The 20,087-nt window shown below is 40.5% G+C and overlaps 1 protein-coding gene and 1 pseudogene across 1 annotated transcript; both read right to left on the bottom strand.

The window, feature by feature from the left end:
* Nucleotides 1-482: 482 nt before the first annotated feature.
* On the bottom strand, nucleotides 483-12,638 carry itga2b (integrin, alpha 2b). The gene is made up of 31 exons (XM_028042733.1): nucleotides 12,436-12,638; nucleotides 10,817-10,944; nucleotides 10,563-10,663; nucleotides 9,323-9,488; nucleotides 9,201-9,250; nucleotides 8,279-8,324; nucleotides 7,877-7,996; nucleotides 7,331-7,375; nucleotides 7,217-7,260; nucleotides 7,052-7,117; nucleotides 6,927-6,979; nucleotides 6,753-6,825; nucleotides 6,190-6,325; nucleotides 5,927-6,109; nucleotides 5,808-5,853; nucleotides 5,539-5,640; nucleotides 4,610-4,665; nucleotides 4,377-4,528; nucleotides 4,094-4,207; nucleotides 3,928-3,995; nucleotides 3,572-3,707; nucleotides 3,397-3,489; nucleotides 3,009-3,088; nucleotides 2,844-2,924; nucleotides 2,657-2,762; nucleotides 2,114-2,269; nucleotides 1,943-2,026; nucleotides 1,670-1,789; nucleotides 1,496-1,597; nucleotides 1,076-1,198; nucleotides 483-759 (listed from the first exon to the last, which is right to left on the bottom strand). The coding sequence occupies exons 1-31, from the start codon at nucleotides 12,576-12,578 to the stop codon at nucleotides 658-660; spliced, it is 3,075 nt and encodes a 1,024-aa protein (XP_027898534.1). The 5' UTR covers nucleotides 12,579-12,638; the 3' UTR covers nucleotides 483-657.
* A 372-nt stretch (nucleotides 12,639-13,010) lies between these two features.
* LOC114159609 (aquaporin-1-like) lies at nucleotides 13,011-15,953 on the bottom strand (annotated as a pseudogene).
* Between the last annotated feature and the right edge of the window lie 4,134 nt (nucleotides 15,954-20,087).

Raw genomic sequence — 20,087 nt, 5'->3', positions numbered from 1 at the left:
GTGTGATTTAACTTCAGACTAGGGCTGCAACAGCAGCTATTTTAGTTATTGATTAATAGTATTAATCAATTAGTACTATTGGCAAATTTTACAGATTTTTAATTTAAGCATGTTATACAATATTACAAATACATTGAAAGATGCAAATAAGCAATTAGAATTCTTTTTTAAATAAGAAAATGAAAATTTTATTGCCTAGAATACAATAATAGCATTCCTTTAATGTTGATCATTTGTAGGAAAGCTAAAAAAATATATTTCCAACAACATATGAAAAGCTCAACCTTTTCACTTAACATCAGCACAATGCAGGGCTTAGCTTTTGATTATTTTTTAAATTAATCGATTATTAATAGGAAGCAAAAGGTGCTTAATAGGACCTTTTGTTCAAATTTTTTTCCAGAATTTGAACAGGTGAAGCTAAAACTTTCTCAAGGTTCTGAGTAAAACATATTTACCAACAGAGAAGGTTTTTTTTTTAAATCTTAAATGCAAAATGTAAATATCTTTTGTACAGTTTTGGCTTAGTTAATCTGAGAGCGAAGGCTTCTGACAGGAGGATGTTGGGTTGACCCTCTGAGCTCGATTATTTAGGGCTGATCGTTTAAAGCAACAGTGAAACATTTTGTAAGACATTTTGCTTCAGGCGAAGACGTGTTACTCAGTCATGTGACTCTCCTCAGCCAGTTGCTGCTCTCCATCGTCTTCACCACCATCATCATCATCAGAGGGGGGTCTGGTGCGCCTGAAGAAGCCCAGCTACACACACACACACACACACACACACACACGCGCGCGCACACACAAAGATGGAGGAAACTTTAATAAGACGGAGGGGTGTGAACTCGTCATGTGGAGAACAACTTAAAACCAATAGTGTGAGTTTCAACTCTATCAAGTTCTGCACCAAATCTTCAGGTTGAACAGAAGGTCAAAGGTCAGAGCAACAGCTATTACTGAGATTAAACCAAAACGTCACTGATTCAACCAGAAACTCATTAATTAAACCAAAAAAGGGAACCTGCTGAAAAGGAAACTGACCGACCGACTGATCGATCGATCGATTGATTGATACCTTCCAGAAGATGAAGCAGAGGAGGAAGAGGAGGAGGAGTCCAGAGATGATTGACAGGATGATGTAGCCAATAGGAACGGGTTTCTCCCCATCAGGAGGACGCCACACCACACTGAGCTGAGCCTGCGCACACACACACACACTTCTGGGTTCTGCGGGGTATTATTATTATTTATTTATTTATTTTTTTTTTTTTTAAAGGTTTTGCTGGCTCTAGTGGCCTTTATTTGAAAGTAGTTTGACAGGAAACAGGGTAATCAGAGAGGGGGAAGACATGCGGTAAACGTCGCCAGGCCGGGAATCGAACCTACGACCACCGCTACAAGGACTAAGGCCTCAACGTGGGTCATGCTTTGCCCCTGCGCCACCACAGCACCCCACTGCGGGGTATTATTTATTGATTTAATGGTTATTGATTACCTGTGTGTGTCCACTTGTAAGCAGCAGTGGTTGGACCTTTGATGGTGCGCTGATGACATCATAAGAGGCAGAAGAAACGAGGTCATAGTTCAGATAGGAGGTCTGAAGGGCAAAACACAAAATGACAACAGAACCCTCACCTCTGTGCGTGTGCGTGTGTGTGTTCAAGCCTACCTGTGTGAGTGTGTGCAAATTTAGCCGAGCTGAGATTTTTACCACTGCGCTAAAGCCCCGCCCCAAATCCATGACATCACACTCAAACCGGACACACCCCGTCTCACTGCTGCTGCAGTTCTGAAACAAACGTAAGTCAGCCTCAGATCAGAGAAACACACACCTGTAATACTTCTCAGTAACCTGAAGGTGTGTTCAGGTGTGCAGAGGAAGGAGATATCACAAATTAGTGGCTTTCATAAAGCGACCATTAAGGAATAAAACTGTTTTTACCACATGGACTGTTTGTTCGAGTGAGTTTGTCTCCTCCTGCTGGATGGGCTGAGAAACTACAGTAAGACTGGAGTTATCTACGAGCTGTAGACAGATGAGAGTAAGACCGGTGAACTATAGACAGGTGAGGGTTAAGTTCCATTAATAAAAAGAAACATGACGTTGTTTTACCTCTAAAGGCATCACGTCTGATGTGTTCAGTGTCTGACAACTCAAGGACTCTTCTGACGGGGTGGAGATGACGTAGAGCAGGAAGTGATGTCGCCAGGTAGAAGGGAAGTCCACGGTCAGTCGGGCGTTGACAGAACTGGGACCCTGATTTCTAATCTACAAACCAGAATCATCAATATCATCAATAACATCAATGTCAGTTGATGAACAGCATGTTGGCCTTCACCAGCTGGTGACTGGAGGTTCAGATCCACCAGAACCTGGACTTCCAGTCCACAGCAGTAAACCAGCAAAGCTCCTACTGGTCTACCTCATGTTCAGGTCCAGCCTGTCCTAATGCCTCCAAAGATAAGTCAAAGCAACATCAAGCAGTGGGGTCTCAACAAGATATGACAGAAATGTTCACCTGAAGTCTACCTGACCAGGAGTGACTCTCTGAACTGGATAACCTCCCACCAAATCAGTTTCATGAGCTGGGTCTAATGCTGGTCTTGTTTCTTCCAAGTCCTGCTAATATACCTCATTACCAGACATTAACCTCACCTCATACACGTGCTCCATCAGTGGCCCGACTTCCTCCAGACCTATAAGGTTGCCTACTGGCTGCCAGTCCGGATGGGGTAAGAGGACGTCTGGAGGGACGGATCCCCTGCAGAGACGCCAAAACCTTACTACAGTCAATCTGTACATCTGGTATTAAATCCAGAAAAGTTTTAGTTTTGAGTTATACCCTCTGATCTCTAGTGTGGCCTCAGCCTTCACCTGAACCTTCACTGTCACATGGTTACTGCTGGAGTTCACAGAGTTCTTACTGGTACGAAAAGGTGGACAGAGAGTAAGACAAAGGGATATGAGCTTTCAGCAGTAAACCCAGGGTACCAGGCAGAGTTTGTACCTTCGCATTCTTAGGCTGAAGGTGATGTGATTGTCCACCTCCTCCAGGTTGCCGACGCTGAAGAAGAGACCAGTCTGGACCTGCAGGTAAAGGACCCATAATCACTTAAGGATTGTTCTATGCCTTCAGTTTCCTCATATTGGTTTGACTCCAATCCCAGCGGACTAAAGATTAGACTCTGCTTAGCATCATGAGCGCTACAGTGCTTACAGCAGGGGTTAGCAAACCTTCAAACCTCCAGGTCTGAAGTTCTGCATCTTTTAGATGTTTTCCTACTTAACCACAGTTGGAAGATAATTTTATGATTTGAATCAGATGTTTGAAACCTTGCAACCTTTAGGATGAAACTGACCCACATCTGCTTTAGAGGAATTGGAGATTCACTCACTTTCTGTCTGTGTTTCATTGGGTTCCCGAGGTCACAGGTGACAACAACTGTCTGGTTTTCTTTCCTTTGAACACACACCAGTCGGTTTTCACCCTGCAAAGTAAAACCCGACAGGACTGTTCTTATTGGCTGTTTCAGCGATTAATTTTTATCAGTGTGTGTGAGACCATCTCACCTGACAGCTCTGGAAGTGTGTGTGTTCAGGGAGTTGGACCACCAGCTCGGTCTCATACGCACCCTCGCCATCGTTTGTAGCCAACACCAACAACAACAAGGACTGATCATCTCCGATCAACACGCTGTCTGATACACTAACATCACACACACCATGAGACACACAAAACAATATGTCCGCCTTCAGTTCTTTAACCACTAACCAAAAATTGGTCATTTAAATCAGGGATGCATTTATATGCTGATGACATAGTTATTTCTGTAGCTGTTCCATCTTCATCTCTCAGTATTTTGCAGGCTTTCTTCCAATTATTGAAATTCTTTGTGGATTTCCTCATCAATATCCTGTTGACTCACGGTTTAGCGCTCAGCTTCAGGTCAGGAATGCAAATGTTATCGTCCCCGCAGTCCAGAATCAGCCGGCTCTATAAGACACACAGACACTCTGTGGTTATCTTTATGTTCACTGAAACTCTGGTCCTGAGTTCAGTTTCCTCCTCTGGCAGGAAGTAGGCTGGCTCACCTGGACTGTTGAGTGTGTCTGACCATGCAGCAGACCATTCTGGGTAGAATTGAGGAGGCTGATCTCAGCGGTGATGAAGATTGGACTCAGTTTATCCCGAACTTCCTCTTCAGACTAAACGCACAAACAGAACAGCGTAAAGTTTCTGCACCAACATTCCTATCAAACCTCAGCCATGTCTCCATGATGTGAAAATTCAAAGAGCTCAGGTCTCTACAACATTGATTCCACCTGCAGCAGATACAGGTGTGATTCTGCTCACGTAATAAGTTTGTCCACTCACCCTCAGGTATGCTGTGTGATTGGTACAGACCAAGCCCACCTGCCTCTCTACAACCAGCTCCATTGACGTCTGAGGCTGATTGTTTGACAGCAGCAGAGTTCTTCGTGCCATTGGCTGCTTCATCATATCCAGGTGTAGCTCCACCCTTAGAGCTGCCACCACCAGCCAGCAGACAGACAGAATTAGATTACTGATATTAACATATTCTGAAATACCCCTAAAGACACCTTTACCTGTCTGCTGAGGGATTCTGTGACCAGAGACATAGACGCACATTCGGACAGCAAAACTGAGGAGATACACCAACAGAAACGCAGATAGATGCAAAAAAGAATAATATCCTGAAGTTTAATGATATGCAGATGACATATGACTTTATATTGAAACTCATTCCAAAAAATCTCTGCACAAAAAGCTTTTTAGATACTTATACTGATACTCATCTAGCATCTTTATACAGGAATAAACCTACCATTACCTATTCCAGGGAAGCTGAGTTTACATTTTTGTTTCAGAGAAGTTTCAGCTTTATCAGCACTGGTTAGAGTGTAGAAATGCTTGTGAATATACCGACTATATGAGTTAAAGGAACATAAAAAGAGACTAATCTTTAGACAATAACTCCTCATCAGATAATCAGAGAATCTAACTATTGATAGAACTGGTGCTTTAAGTAATAGAACTGGTTTCCAGAAGATTATTGAGGTGGTTTATCCGTTTCTTGAGCCACAAGAGTTTGAAATTTACCTACATCTACATTGGATGTAGATCTCTGAGATAGATACGTCCACACATATGTATGCTGAGAGATGCTCAGTTGGCAATTCATGTGGCTTGTTCTGACTCTTGTATTATTAGATTAAACCAAGTCTAAACTGGAAACAGAACTGGGTAATGAGACGGTATTTAAAACCCTTACACTGGCAAAAGTCAAACCAATCTAACTGCATGTGCTAACAAGTGATTGTGGAGGCTTGGATTGTACTGAACTGTCATGGTTTAAAATTGACTGAGCAGAATTATACCAATCACAATTTTCCCTCAAACTTGAGCAGGAATAATTGGCTATAGAAAGATTGATTTTAAATAAACTGAGTAAAGTTTGTTGTTCTTGATTTAAAAATCCAAGTCAATGAAAACTCTTGAATAGTTGCTTAATTACCATGAAACTGGTGTGTTTTTGTGATGACACAGTTTAACATCTGGATTCAGGAAGTCTGGTAGCAGTGAGACAGAAACTCTGGACCGGATCACAGCCTGAGACCTGAACGCACAAAGCCAAGGTTTACTGGAGTGAAGTAGCAACACAAGGGCCTTATCAGCCAATCAACATTGGACTATTGATAATGGCTTTATTAAATAACCTTACTCAATTTTAGCCATTCAAAACATAAAGTTCTTTTGTAAAAAATTGAAACTGTGGACAATCACCTGTAGAGAAAGGCTTGGTCTGCACCCCACGCTCCAACCAGCAGATCTACAAACACACAAGCAGCAGCTGATTATTGATCAGTAATTATTAAACAATAAGCTGGAGCTCCTGAACATACCTGGATATCCGTTCCCATCGAGATCCACACCTGACCTGAGAGAAAATCCAAACGCTGACCTGCTGCTAAGTAATGGGCTGTTAATAATTTGCGAGGGCGTAGCCAACAGGCCGTTGCTGTTGCCCAGGTAAATAAACACCTGGCCACCACCTCCATCTGACCATGGAGCCCCAACCGCAACATCTGCACACAGAGGGGTAGTGTTGGATTAGCGCTCTGCAGCTAGAAGGTTTATGATGTTGAAAAGCTGGATACTTGGTTACCTTGGTAACCATCCATGTCCAGGTCACCCAGCACGGAGAGGGCGGAGCCAAACCGGCCATAGATCGACTGACCGATCAGTGATTGGTCAGGCTGTGAGGAGAAGGAGGACTTTTTCTTCTGCAGGTATAAAAGGACCTGAACAGAGAAACATTCAGATTGATGGTTTATTTTGAAACAAGCAAAGAAATTCACTTAAAACTCAGCATGTCTGTTGATAAGGTCAAGAATAACAAATGCATCGTTTTGGAGATTTTCCAAGCACATCCCACTGGAAAGGGACTATGAGTTAGACCAAGACGTTTCTGGAGAGACTACATGAGAATACCCTGTGATACTCCAGAATGAGCTGGAGAATATCATTACCCTGATGGATGGATGGATGGATGGATGGATGGATGACCTTAGGACATAACTAAGGATTTTTGTTCAAACCAGTCGATGCAAATGAGGTTGAAGACTATTGCCTGTGAAGCATTTTGAAATAAAACAGCAAAGACACAGAAAAGCTGACAGACAGACTGAAACATGAGACTTAAGGAAAACTTGGACTCAGTGTTCTGACCTGCCCTCTCTCCTGCAGCTGCCCCATCACTCTGTCCATGAAGAGAGGCGCTCCGATCAGCACGTCGTCCAGACTGCACCGGAAACCAACAACACAACCAGTCACACCAGAAAATAGATCCAGTCTCCATCTTTTCAGACAAACAGTAAATCTACCAGATGTGTAACTTCTCACCCATCACTGTTGATGTCCGCCACGGCGACGCTGTGACCAAAGTAGGACGCCACCTAGAGGAGACGGAGACATCTTAGCTCCAGTTCATTAGCATCCAAACAGAGCAGAACAGTTTGAGTTTTCACCTGAGTCCCCAGGAAGGTATGGTGAACTCTCAGAGAGCCGGCCATCCTGCCGTCATAGATATTCACCTGGTAGAGCAGACCAACATTAGAGTCTCTCTGAGCATCGCCTTCATCAGAGTCACAGACTCAGTTCATTACAACCCAAACAACACGGGAAAAACTTACTGTTCCTGCCGTGTTCCTGTCATTTGGAACCCCAACCACATAATCTGGTGAACACAAACGAAAACGTTAGGAAAAGAAAATCTCACTACATTAGATTAGATTAGATTTACTGACCTGTTGTGGCGTCTCCAGTCAACAAACCACTGGCCACTGAGTAACCTGACAGACATGTAGAAATAAATCACACTTCATCTGTTTTTATAAAACGACTACAATATGTGCTGCACAGCAGAACAGGAAAAATTACAGAGTAAAAAAACAACACTTTTTAGCTTTTCTCATGTGACTTTATGCTTCCATAAAGACAGCAGAAGAAACCGTCTTCTGCTAAAAACCTGCAGATATTTCTTTGTGCGGTTTTAAAGATTATCTAGAAAATTCTGTTCTAGCTTGGAAACACTGGTCTCTTTCAGCTTTTTAAAAGTAGGAGATTTGCATAAATATTGCTAGCCCTTCAAAGTAAAAGCTGATGAACACATGAAATACAGTATATTTCAGGCTTTTAATGATACTTTTGTAAACTTTTTAACAGTTCATAAAAAATCTTACGGCCCTTTTCAAAAAAGTCTATTTAAATACCAAAGCTTAACCAATGAAAGATGTGTACCTTTCAGAATAAAAGCCCTTTTTCAAAGGATTTCAGCATAATGCACCACTCACCTCTGTAAAGGTCGTAATTTTCCTGCTCATTTGACTGGTGGATTCCAGCCACATACTGGATGGGTTTATCACTCTGTCCACTGTTGATGATGTCACTGACACCCACTGTGATCACCTGACCTGAAATCAGCAGTGAGTGTTAAACTTTATAGAAAATTATTCCACTTAAAGGCATCAGTCTGACTGCTGGATTTCTGCATCGTTTCATGTTCACTCACATCCAGTTGATTAAAATAACTGGTTGTAGCTGTTAAACTGGTCTTCTTGAGTCTATACTGCTGGATTAACTGCAGATATTTAATTATCCTTAGTGACATCATTAAGCCTGAACAGGAAACTTTCCCTAATACCATTTGTAAACTGGTGTAGTTACAATCAACAGCCAGCAGGGGTCTCCCTCACCCTGGAAGTAGAAGCTTCCTGGAGCTCCAAGCACCAACCGACCGTCCTGAACAGAGAGGGCTAAAGTTAGCATCATCAGTCCTGTTTAAAGGTTTAGATACATCCTCCATTTCTTTATAGTTTCACTCTTAGAAAGCAACATTTTCTTTATAGCTTTTAAAGTTACTCCAAGACACAATTCTCTAAAATTCCTTGGGAAAACGGGACAAATTGGGAATAAAACCGTTTCAGAATCAAAACGTTTTTTCCAGTAGATGAATAGCAGAAAGTAGATGAGAGGAAAAGCAGCTAAAATCCAAAGAAATCCTTAAAAACTTATGAAACTTTAATTAAGATTACATGAATCAGAGGTAGGTAAAGAAACCAAAAGTTGTACTCAACTAAAAGCGCCATGACCTCAACATATTTTTACTCAAGTAAGAGTAAAAAGTATTTAGTAAAAAGTCTTCTCGAGTAACTAATCAAATTAACAATTATTTAATATTTAAACATTACATCATCAAAATATAAAGTAAAATGTAAATTTTGGTATTTTAAGGACAAAAATTACAATAATTCATATAAGTAACAAAAAATAATGAAATCAGTCAAAAGAAAATGTTTCCAAATCACTTTCAATAAAAAAACTTATGAATCTTTAACAAAAGTTAAAGACAGGTGTGTGTCTGTGTCTGGTGAATTTTGGCTTAAAACGTGTTTGTTTTTCACTCAGTCGGTAGAAAATTCAGAATTTGTACTCTAGTATGAGTAGAGATACTTCATAATAAAATTAGGAAGGTAAAAGTCAAAAGTGCAGCAGAGTAAAAACAATCCTAAAAGTAATAAAAAAAAAAAATAAACGTAACTGAGTAAATGTAACTAGTTACTACACAACTCTGATGAACGTTAGAATCCTAGAAAGGAAACAGGAAGACCACGTCACCTTGGTGATGTCAGCGCTGAAGCCAACCTCACAGTAGCGCTGATCGTTTCCTAGACAACAAAAGACAGTTTCAGCCTTTGAGGCTGTTTAAGGTTTTCCTTCCAGACGTCCGTGTGTCTTACTGTTGCTACTCTGCGTGTAGTCGTCCTCCATCAAGGCCCCTCTGCAGGGAGAGAAAGGTGTGGCGCTCCTGGTCATTTGGTCCAATAGGAGACAGTTTCCTACAGGTGTTTTCCCTGACTCTGCCTCTTTCTGGTTGACGTTCCAATGAAAGAGTGGCGCACACGCCTGGAGGTGGAGAAACACACAGGAAGTCTCTATTTCCTTTAAAAACATCACAAATCACAAGTCCTGCTGAGACGAAGGTGCCAGTCATGTTCTAGTGCAGTGTTTTTCAAAGTTAGGCCGCCAGAGGGCGCTAGGGCTCCTCAGAAAGCTGGATGGCAGATGAGGGAAAAAAAATGCTATTTTAAAGATATTATTTACAAAGTTTCCAGAGGTAATCATCAGAATCTTCAAAATAAATGCAGCACAAATGACATTTTTTGCTGCACAAGCAAGAACAAAAATTTGACACCAATTTTGTTAGATTTGGGTGATGTTCTGAGGGGGCTGGTTGACCTTTTGACCCTTAAACTTTCATTAATATCTTCAAAATAGGAGCAGCACAAACAAATGTTTTTGGCTGCACAAACCGGCTCAAATGTTGTCAAGTTGATTGACTACAACTTTGACTTGAAGAAGGTGTTGGTCTGTTTGACCTTTCATGACATCTGAAAATATTTACTAATATCTTTAAAATTATAGCAGCACAAACAAACAGAAATTTGCTGCACAAACAATTTTGTTAGATTTGATGATGGTGGGAAGGGGTTGGTTGACCTTTCGACCTTTTAATTTTCATTAATATCTTCTAGGCAAAAGCAGCACAAAAATGGTTTTGCTGCATAAACGAAGTCGAGTTGTTGGCTCCAGTTTTGTCTGGTTTGAAGAAGGTGAGGCTCAGGTTGACCTTTTATGGTCTCTTGAAATATCTATTAGTATTTCTAAATTGACAGTGGCACAAATAAAAATTTTTGTTCCACAAACCTTTGACACCAATTCTGTTGGAAATTGATAATTGTAAAATTTTAACTGGTAATATATTCAACATTACATTAATAACGTCACAATTTATTATCTGACAAAAATTTCCACTAAAGACCTCATTGCTAACTAAAATTAGAAGCTAAATTAGAGTAATAATTACTGAATTGTAAATAAAAGTGAAGAAAACAAATGGAAAATTAAATGTTTCTTGTACATATTTTGCCGTATTGTCTGTCATGATATGGAAACGTTTTTAACCCCGTGTTCTCTCACCAGCAGGTGTGTGCTGCCGACTGAGCGAACAGAAGCTCCAAACCACTGCCCGCTCTTAAAGGAGTGAAACCTGAGACCTGAGAGGCTGTGTTCCTCATCACCTGTGAACGACAGGAGAGTCAGACAGGTAACATTATAACATCAGGTGTAAAAATCAGACGGGTCATTTCTGGTCCAATCACTCCGAATTTCCAAAAGACATTCTGGGCAGAACAAATCTATGTGTTGATATGGGACACATAGATTTTACTCACCTGTCAGGTCAAAATCGATGATGTCACAGGCTCCATCAGGTGACCAGGTGCACAGAAACACGCCCCCTCCCTCTGTGACCCCGGGCTGGCTGGTGTTGGCTTTGGGAGCTCCAATCACAACGAAGAATCTGCAGAACCAAAACATCTGAGCTCCTTCCAGCCGTAAGCACCAGCGGTTTGCACATCTGAATCTTCTCTGTTCGTCTCATTCACAATCCAAACCCAAACAAAGATCTGGTGCTATCACAGTAACACCCAGAGCTAATGCGCTAAATGCGGAGCTAATTCTCCAGTTAGCACTTTATCGGTTTTGCTGATTGAAAATATTTAGCGCACTTAGCTTCCACTAAATTAATATTTCTGGACAAATTCTAAAGCGCTAATTTACTTGGTTGTTTTGTAAACATTCAGCTGAATAAAGTTCAAAATCTGTGTTGAGGGTTTGGGTATTGAATGTTCAAGTAGTTAGCCATCTATATTCATGCCCTTATTTTGAAAATAATGGAGTCTGTTTCATTTCTTCTCCTCACATTCTTCACCCCTGATGCGGTGCAGTTAATTATGTTTTTTTCTGTACCCAGAATGCATTGCTAGACCATTTAAAATCTATTCATGTCCTTCATGCTTTCTGACCAAAGCTCTCCGTTGGTCAGCAACAGAGGTGTTGTCCTGCAAACAGTTTTGGTAAAACATACCCAGTTGTACTTTGGTTCATTAAAAACTAGAGATTCACATACAAAAACCAACATAGATTTTAACATAAAACATTCAAAATGTTAAATGTGGAATATATCGCAAATTGGCAATAAAGCTGAATTTGACTTACCAATCTCTTAATATCAATAAGAAGAAAGTGTTTTTATCAGGATGTGGTCATTTTTTCAGTTTTCTAGTCACAGTTTCACAGCAAAGCCTCTAGATGGCGCCATAATTACCAAATAAGTCCATTGATATGGGACACTTATTGACGAAACGGAAGTATGAAGATAAATTGGGGACATAAAGTTTGTACCAAAGAAAAAAGATAAGACTGATTAAAAAAAAAAAAATATATATATATATATATATATATATATATATATATATATATATATTAGTTTCAATTTTTTATTTCTTTTGGACAAACATAACCCCAATATAGAAGTCCTGTTTGCAGTTTGCTTCAAGCCATGTGAGACACGCAGCAAAGATGTAGAAGAATGTAATCTGCTCAGATTAGACCAACGTTAATCTGAGCAGATTAGTGTAAAAACTTAGAAGTTAAAGTAAACTAAACACAGGACAATCCTGGAGAAAACCGGTGAGAAGCCGTAGACGACTGGGATCGAGGTCACCTTCTTACAATGTGCTCTAGATCAAAATATATCAAGTGTTATAGTGGCCTAGTTAAAGTCCAAAACTAAATGAAACCGAGAATCCGTGGCAACATTAAAAAATTCATCTTTAGTGAAGTATTTCTTTTCAAGAATAGAAATGGGAGAAGACAGCCAGTGGAGACAAACCTCAGAAGATCTTCAGTGAAAATGGCTGACAACATCTTTTCCAGGTGTTGTGACTCACCTGCTGACGATTTTATTCTCCGTTTCAGGTAAACAGATCAGATAACGTGAAGAACTTACATGTTGTTGAAGGAGTGGAAGTCGATGGAGAATCCAAACAAACTTCCTGCTGGTCCACTGAACATCACTGGTTTTTCCAGCAGGTTCAGACACACACTTGCCGTGACACACAGCAGCGCACACACACACCTGAACACACACATCTCACCTGTCTGTAGACTGAACCAGAGATGCTTCAACACGCCTTTATAACTCCACTCTGTCTGTCTGCGTTTGTGTGTGTGGGCGCGCGTGTGTGTGTGTGTGTGTGTGTGTGTGTGTGTGTGTGTCCTGACAGATGACTGACAGCTGGCGGTGTGTGTTTAACGCTCTGAGCTGCTGTTTCCTGCTGATAGAAAATAAAACTAGAAGCTGGCTTATCTGCTGAGTTTAGTTTTCTGTGGGTGGTGAGTTCAGGAACATCCCGGAAAGTAAAACCTTCTCGGTTGATCTTTTATACTCCCTTAGTGCTCGTTAATAATCCATTTTATTTCTCAGCCTCTTTTTTGTTGGCCGTCTTAAGCAACAGATTTCCCCGTATTATGAACAAGTGGAATAATTTAAAAACCAACAACTGTTAAAATTTTAAACAAAAATTGGGTGCTCAGGTTTAAATTTATTAAGGATTTGATCCACACAGGTTCAAAATTACACATACATGCTCAAATAGAAGCAACACGTCCACTAATATTTGATTAAATGTAGCACCTTCAACAGCTTCTGGATATTTGACATTACTTTTGATCAGGTTCAGACACACACCTGACACATAATACATTTTGTGCATAATATATACGTATTTTGCAAAATATGCATAGTTGTATAAAATGCTGAAAACATAATAATAAAAATAAAACTAGAAATCATAAAGTTCTGGCCGGCCTGGTTGCTGCTTCCTTAAGAACCAGCTGGAGTTGGATTGATGTCATAATATGTGAGGTAAAGAGGTTTAAAAATATCTTTTAGCATCATTAAATGAGAATAAATCTGGATTAGATTAGGGAGAAGGCCGAGATGATTTTTAGTCCAGCTCCTTCGTTTGTGATGATGGCGACGATGAAGAGGACGATCTGTTGCTTCTTCGCTGCTCAGGTGCCTTACGGAAGCTGTGACAGCGCCCCCTGCTGCTGTTTGTCTGTCAGCACATACAGCTGTTTTAGCTCCGCCCACCAATCTCCAGGGCAGCGCCAGCGCGGCCGCAGCACCAGGTCGTTGAGGAGGGCGGCCAGACACGCCCCGAGAATAGGCCCCGCCCAGAACACCTGCGGTGGAAGCGACCAATCAGGGATGAGTTAGTGAGTTAGTTGGTGCGTTTGCATTAAGGATGCAAACAATTAAACTTACAATTGTTGATCATTTGTTTATTGCACATGTGTGAAACTCCAGGGGCCCAAAGTTTTAAGAAAATAGCGGCTCGATTAATCGTTAGTTGATTAATAAAATCAACTTTAGATTGACTCATTAATTGATAACTTGCATCTTTGTGTGTGTGTGAGTGTGGGCGTGTGTGTGTGTGTGAGTGTGTGGGCGTGTGTGTGTGTGTGTGTGTGTGTGGGCGTGTGTGTGTGTGTGTGTGTGTGTGCCTGCGTATACGCTGACCCAGTGGTTCCTGAAGTCGAGTGTGACGGCGGCAGGACCAAAGGAGCGCGCTGGGTTCATCCCACATCCTGTGGCGCCGACCTGAAGAGGAAACAGAAGCTGATTGGCTGCTTAAAGGGCCAGCGAACAGGTGGGCGGGACTTACAGCCACCAGGTGACCCAGACTGACAGTCAGACCGACCAACAGAGGCGCGGCAACCTCAGGCAGAGGGAGCTCTGTGGTTACCATGACGACCAGGACCAGCTGGAGCGTGATGAGCGTTTCCACGGTAACGGCCTGGTGCAGCAGGACGCTGGAGGACACCTGGACGCATACGGGGCGAGTGAGAGAGGATCATGCTCTCTGATTGGCTGTCGGAGGAACACTCACCTGGTTCACGGCAGGCGCCACATCTCCCATCAGCCCCAGCAGCAGCGCAGCGGAGGCCACGCCCCCCAGCAGCTGGCCAATCACGTACAGCGCTGCCCTCCACAGGCGGAGCCTCAGGGTCAGAGCCATCGCTATGGAAACTGCAGGGTTCAGGTGAACTGCTCCACCCATGGACAGCGCTGCCATGGCAACGGATAGACCAAAGACCAACACAACCTGCAGGGGACACGCCACGAACCCAGAGGGTGGAGGACCCTCAGGGGGACCGCTGTGATTGGTCGGACCTGTTGACCTCGGGTCAGCCTTTATCAGAACAGCTGATAGGCTGGCAGAAAGGAAGAGGGCGGTGCCTACAAACTCCAGCAGGAAGTGATGCAGGCAGGACTGGGAGAGGACGTCCCGCAGGACGAGACGGAGACAACGAGAGACAAACATCACAGCGGCGACTGGACCAGCTGATCACAATCATCTGTGTGGAGAAACCAGAACAGGTAAGAACAAAACAGGTGAGATCCAGGTGGGCTGGGAGTCTACTGAGACAACGCCAGGGCGGCGTTCACACCAGACCTGCTTAATCCAGTTTAATCAAACTTTGGTCCATTTGAGAAAGGCCGGTTCGGTTGGAGAGGTGTGAAAGCGTAATAAAAGCTAACTCTGGTCCGCCTAAAGACCTTGGTCTCAGTCCGGTTTCAGTGAACTCCGGTGCGGTTTGAATGCACATGTGAACGCCAAGTGGACCGGAGACCGCTCCAAACAACGCAGGAAGTGGACTACAACACATTGATGTCATTTCATAAAGAAGTAAGTTGTGTTCAGTGTCTTCTTCAGAGGTTCTTGTGTTCTTTCCTTAAGTGAAGCGCCACCACAGGCAAGAAGGGGAACTATTTTTTTTTAGCAGCTGCTGAAAATGTAACAAATGTTGTAATTTTGATCCCTAATTGAACCAAATTTACCGGACTAGGTGTGAAAATTCCCATATAATTGATCCAAGTAAATAGATCAGATTTAGAGCTCCTTATTTTATCAAAATCTCAAACACCTTGAACTCCTGATGGTTCAGGACTTACCTGTTGGCGTCAGAGAGGTGGATCCCAGGTGTGCTGCTGCAGGTTAACGACGTCGCCTACATCCAGAGTGCGAGTCTCTGTCTTTTATAAAGTTAATGTGGGTGGCATTGGCTCAGGTGTGGGCGGAGTCATCACACAGGTAACTTGTTGTTCCTGGATACGTCTCACCTGTCAGGAGAAAAAAAAAATCCATTTGTTGAAACATCTTCACTGTAGGTAAAACGGACATTTGTTCTCAGGTGGATCTGACTCCAACTCCAAACTTCACCCTCAGAAACCTGAGAAGAAGCACTCTATGACTGTAGAGACAGGAAGCTGCAAAGTTTCAAAATAAAACATGTAAAAAGATTTGTCAAAAAAAAAAAAAGCCCCAATAACCCAAAAAGCTGCACATGTTCATGTGTTGAACTCATGATGATGAGCAGTTTCATTTTATGTTATTAATTTTTTTATTATTATTATTTAATTCATCAATTACTGCATATACAACGAACATTACAGACTAACAAAATAAATACCCGGATAATAGAAAAAATAGCAGCAATAAAACTAAAATAAACTAACAAACAGAAAACTGAAAAACAACCAAAAATAAAATAAAATTTTCAATTTTAATCAGATTCACTTACAAAGGGGATTGGGACAGCTTGCACTGCAAAAACAGAATCTTACCAAGTATTTTTCTGTAGTTTTTAGTGTAAATATCTTAGTAGACTTGATATTAAGCAAAAAATAACTTATAAATAACTTTTCAGCAAGATATAGGAGCTTGTTTTAAATCAATAATTACTTAATGTTGATGAAAAATAACTTAGAACATGAGAAAATGTTATTAGAACTAGTACTTTTACAAAAATCAATATTAAGGAATTTTTTACTTAAAACAAGTTTCTATGTCTTGCTGAAAAGTTTTTTAAATAAAGTATTTTTTGTCCAGTTTCAAGCATAGATGTGTTGGTACACTTGAAATAAGACAAAACTAACTTAAAAGTAACCTTTCAACAAGAGACTGGAGTTTGTAGTTAGTCAGTAATTTCTTAATATTGATGAAAAACGATTAGTTCTAGTGGCAGATTATTTCACTGGTAAAAATTCATGCTTTAAGTGAGATGATCTGCCAGTGGAACCAGTAATTTTTCATCAATATTAATCAATTGTTGACTTAAAACGAGCTCCTACATCTTGATGAAAAGTTACTTATAAGTTAGTTTGGTCTTATTTAAGATATGTGCACTAAACTAGACAGAAAATACTTGGTAAGATTTTGTGTTTTTGCAGTGCATTTCTATTAACCTGCTAAAAAAGAAAGGAAGAAATCCTCACAGTTCAGAAAAACATCTGCGTCTGTAGCAGCATGACTACAGAGACAGCTCCGGATGACCTCAACCTGTCTAACTTTAAGGAAAGTCTAAAAGTGGACAGGATGTCAGCAAACAGGACAGAGCTGCTGGTTCTCTGAGGATCAGGTCTGCCATTTGTCCCAGATTCCTGAATGAAAACCTTTTTCTGTGTCCGCGTGTCTGGAGACGAGCCGATGAGCTGCAGGATGTATCAGCGGGAAAACCCGACTCACGCAGACTCAGAACAGAGCAGAGGCTTGTTTCACACACACAGAGGAGCTTTAAGCTGCTCAGACACCTGAGAGGTGTGCGAGGCCTCCAGCCGTGCGACCGGCTCACATTTAGCAGCGAAGGTGTCGGCAGATCGCCTCAGTCCCTCCATTAGAGACATCTGATGAGTCCTGAGGAGCTGCAGGTCGGCTCAGCTTGGCAGAAACAGAATCCTGAAGGAGCGCGGCCTGATCCCGGAGCGAAGCATCTCCTGCATTCACCAGAGTTAATCCTCCTCCGACCTACAACTGCAACACAGGAAAACCAACTCACAGAGTTAAATCTGACACTTTTTCTGTAATTCTCACACATTCTGAGTTAAAATTATGTTAAAGATGTAAATATTTGACACCCTCCGTGTTGTTTTGGCTTCAGTTTTGTAGACACTGGTTTTAATCTCTTTTATTTATTAATTCATTTAATTATTTTTAGCCATCATTGCTTGTTTTGTTTTTACCCTTTGAGATTTAAAGATATAAAGAGCATTATAAATAAAATCTATTATTATTGTTTTATGATGTGTGCACTTTTAACTTGTTTTAGACCCTTTTACCTTAAGCATAATTTTTTAAAACCTACATTGTGTTATTTTATGACACATGGTGTATTTTAAACAGTGAAATTGTATTTTCTTTAGCTAATGTGTTTAATCAAAGTGAAGTTTATTTGTACAGCACATTTTAACAACAAGGCGTCTCAAAGTGCTTTACACCATAAATCAATTATGAAACAAAAAATAACTTTACATTTTGTCAAATGCCGTCATCAAAATTATCAACTAAATATAGATTAAATAATCAATCAATGTTTTACTTGTTACTAACCAAAAGAAACTCTAAACAGGTTTTTTGTTTAGATTTAAAGGAACTCAGTGTTTCGGCTGTTTTGTAGTTTTCTGGAAGTTTGTTCCAGATTTGTGGTGCAAATCTGGAACAAATTTGCACCAATTTTGGTGCAAATCTTATGCAGATAGTAATCTGCATAAGATTATTATTATGCAGAATAATCTTCATAAAGTGGCTTTTATTGTCACCCACCGTTTGTCTACGACTAGTCGAGATTAAAATAAACTTGTGTATGTATATATGTACAGAATTGCATGAAACATGTTTTCCTAAGATCAGGTATGTCTGATACAAGTTTTAAGGGTTTTAATCAGAATAATATGAAGATATCACTAGAGCTGCACTGATCAGTTGGGCAAAAGCTGCAGGAATTCAATAAATGCATCAAAACTAGAAACTCCCAGCCTTTCTCAGTCTATGAACACATCAATCAGCATGAACTCTGATGGAGTGTAATAAAAATCTGATAAATATTAGATGATATATGTTCTGATGCACGAATTGGGGAAAAAAAATGTTTGGCTCTGGTTGTAGTTCTGGTTCTGGATGCAGAGCAGAACCAGAGCCTGAGAGGTCTGGAAGGTTGCTGTGGCAACAACAGCAGATCTTTAATGTTTTCATTAAAGAAAACAACCTGTTCAGTGATTTCTTAACTAATAGAAGTATTTTAAAGTGTTAACAATCATTATCTTACTTTTTTAATACTTTAAACTGTTTTCTGTTTCCTACAAATCCCAAAATATGATCATTGTGAACAGAAGTCACTGGAGGTGGGCGGATTGATCATAAATATCAGTATTGGATCAATACTAGCTTGGTAATATTAATACTTTAATTTCAGATTTCCTCTTTTTTGTATTGTAGTTTCTCAGCTCTACCTCTAAAAAGATTTTGTAGGAAAAGGAAAAACTATGAAAACATGAGTAGAGGAGGTTCGGGGGGCTCAGACCCGCTACCTGCCACCTTTAGACGCATCCCTGCTCCAATATGCCTCTTTTTAAAGCTCCGGACCTGGCGCCCCTGGATCAGATGCAATTGATGAATGGATCAGAGAAATTGTCCTGCAATTTAAGTTCAGTCCAGCAGAGGGCAGCAGATATTACAACGTTCATATCTGCAGCTCAGCGAACCGCCAGGTTCTGACCCGTTACTAATTGGCAGAGCTGCGTAGTAACTTTATTTACCTCAGTAAGTATTTGGAAGAAAATATATTTTTACTGCGCTGTACTATTTGCTTTTACTTGAATGAAATGTCTGGATCCTCTGCCCACTGTGATTAACTTCACTGAATGAAAAACAAGCTTGTTTCAACCAGACACACATCTACAGTGTTTTGTTAAAGTTTCAAAAACTGAAACTGGTATATTGAAAAAAAGTGATTTGGAAAATGTTTGATTTTGTTACTTTGTAATTATGTTGTTTATATGAATTATTATTTCCTCAGTTTTATATTTTGGTGCATCCGATGATGTAATTTTTAAATAACTGATGTTTTGATCAGTTACTCAGTACTTGATTAGTCTTTTTTTATACTAAATACTTTTTTATTCTTGCTTAAGTAATTTCTCAGCTACTTTTACTGGAGTACAAATATGTTGAAGTAGAAATACTCTTGAGTACAATTTTTGGTAGTCTACCGACCTAAAAGAGGAGATCATATCCCCTACTCCAACATCTTTCTAACCATAAGGCCAGAAAGAGAAGTGGCAAAAGCAAATGAGTTGGACTAGCAGAGCTTGGGAACAACTGATTGTGTAATTAGTACATTTTACTGTGGAATATCGTCTCTGCTGCTTGGATACTGAGACGTCAGCAAGTCATGATAAACATTAGACTTACAGTAACTGTCTTCAGTCAGAGGCTTCTTTAGATTCGTTGGAAGACTGACTGCTACTGGAGATCCTTCCTCCCCATAATATCATCATCGACTACGACTTTTTGAAAATATTTGGATGATATGAGTTATGACAGCTTTTAATTTTCTTTGGGATAAAGTACTTTTGATTTAAATTAATTTTCCAAAAATATCTAAAGTTTAATTTTAAAAAATGTGTTTTTAGTTTCTAAACCTAAAAATAGAAATTAAAAGGTCGTTCTAATCCAAAACAAACATCTCTGAAGGCTATTTAGAAAAACTCAATACACTCTGTTGTTTTTAAGTGTGTGTGTTCCCTGCAGCAGC

This window comes from Xiphophorus couchianus, chromosome 16 (genome assembly GCF_001444195.1).
Source record: "Xiphophorus couchianus chromosome 16, X_couchianus-1.0, whole genome shotgun sequence".
NCBI classification, from domain to species: domain Eukaryota; kingdom Metazoa; phylum Chordata; class Actinopteri; order Cyprinodontiformes; family Poeciliidae; genus Xiphophorus; species Xiphophorus couchianus.
This window is presented reverse-complemented; position numbering and strand designations above follow the sequence as displayed.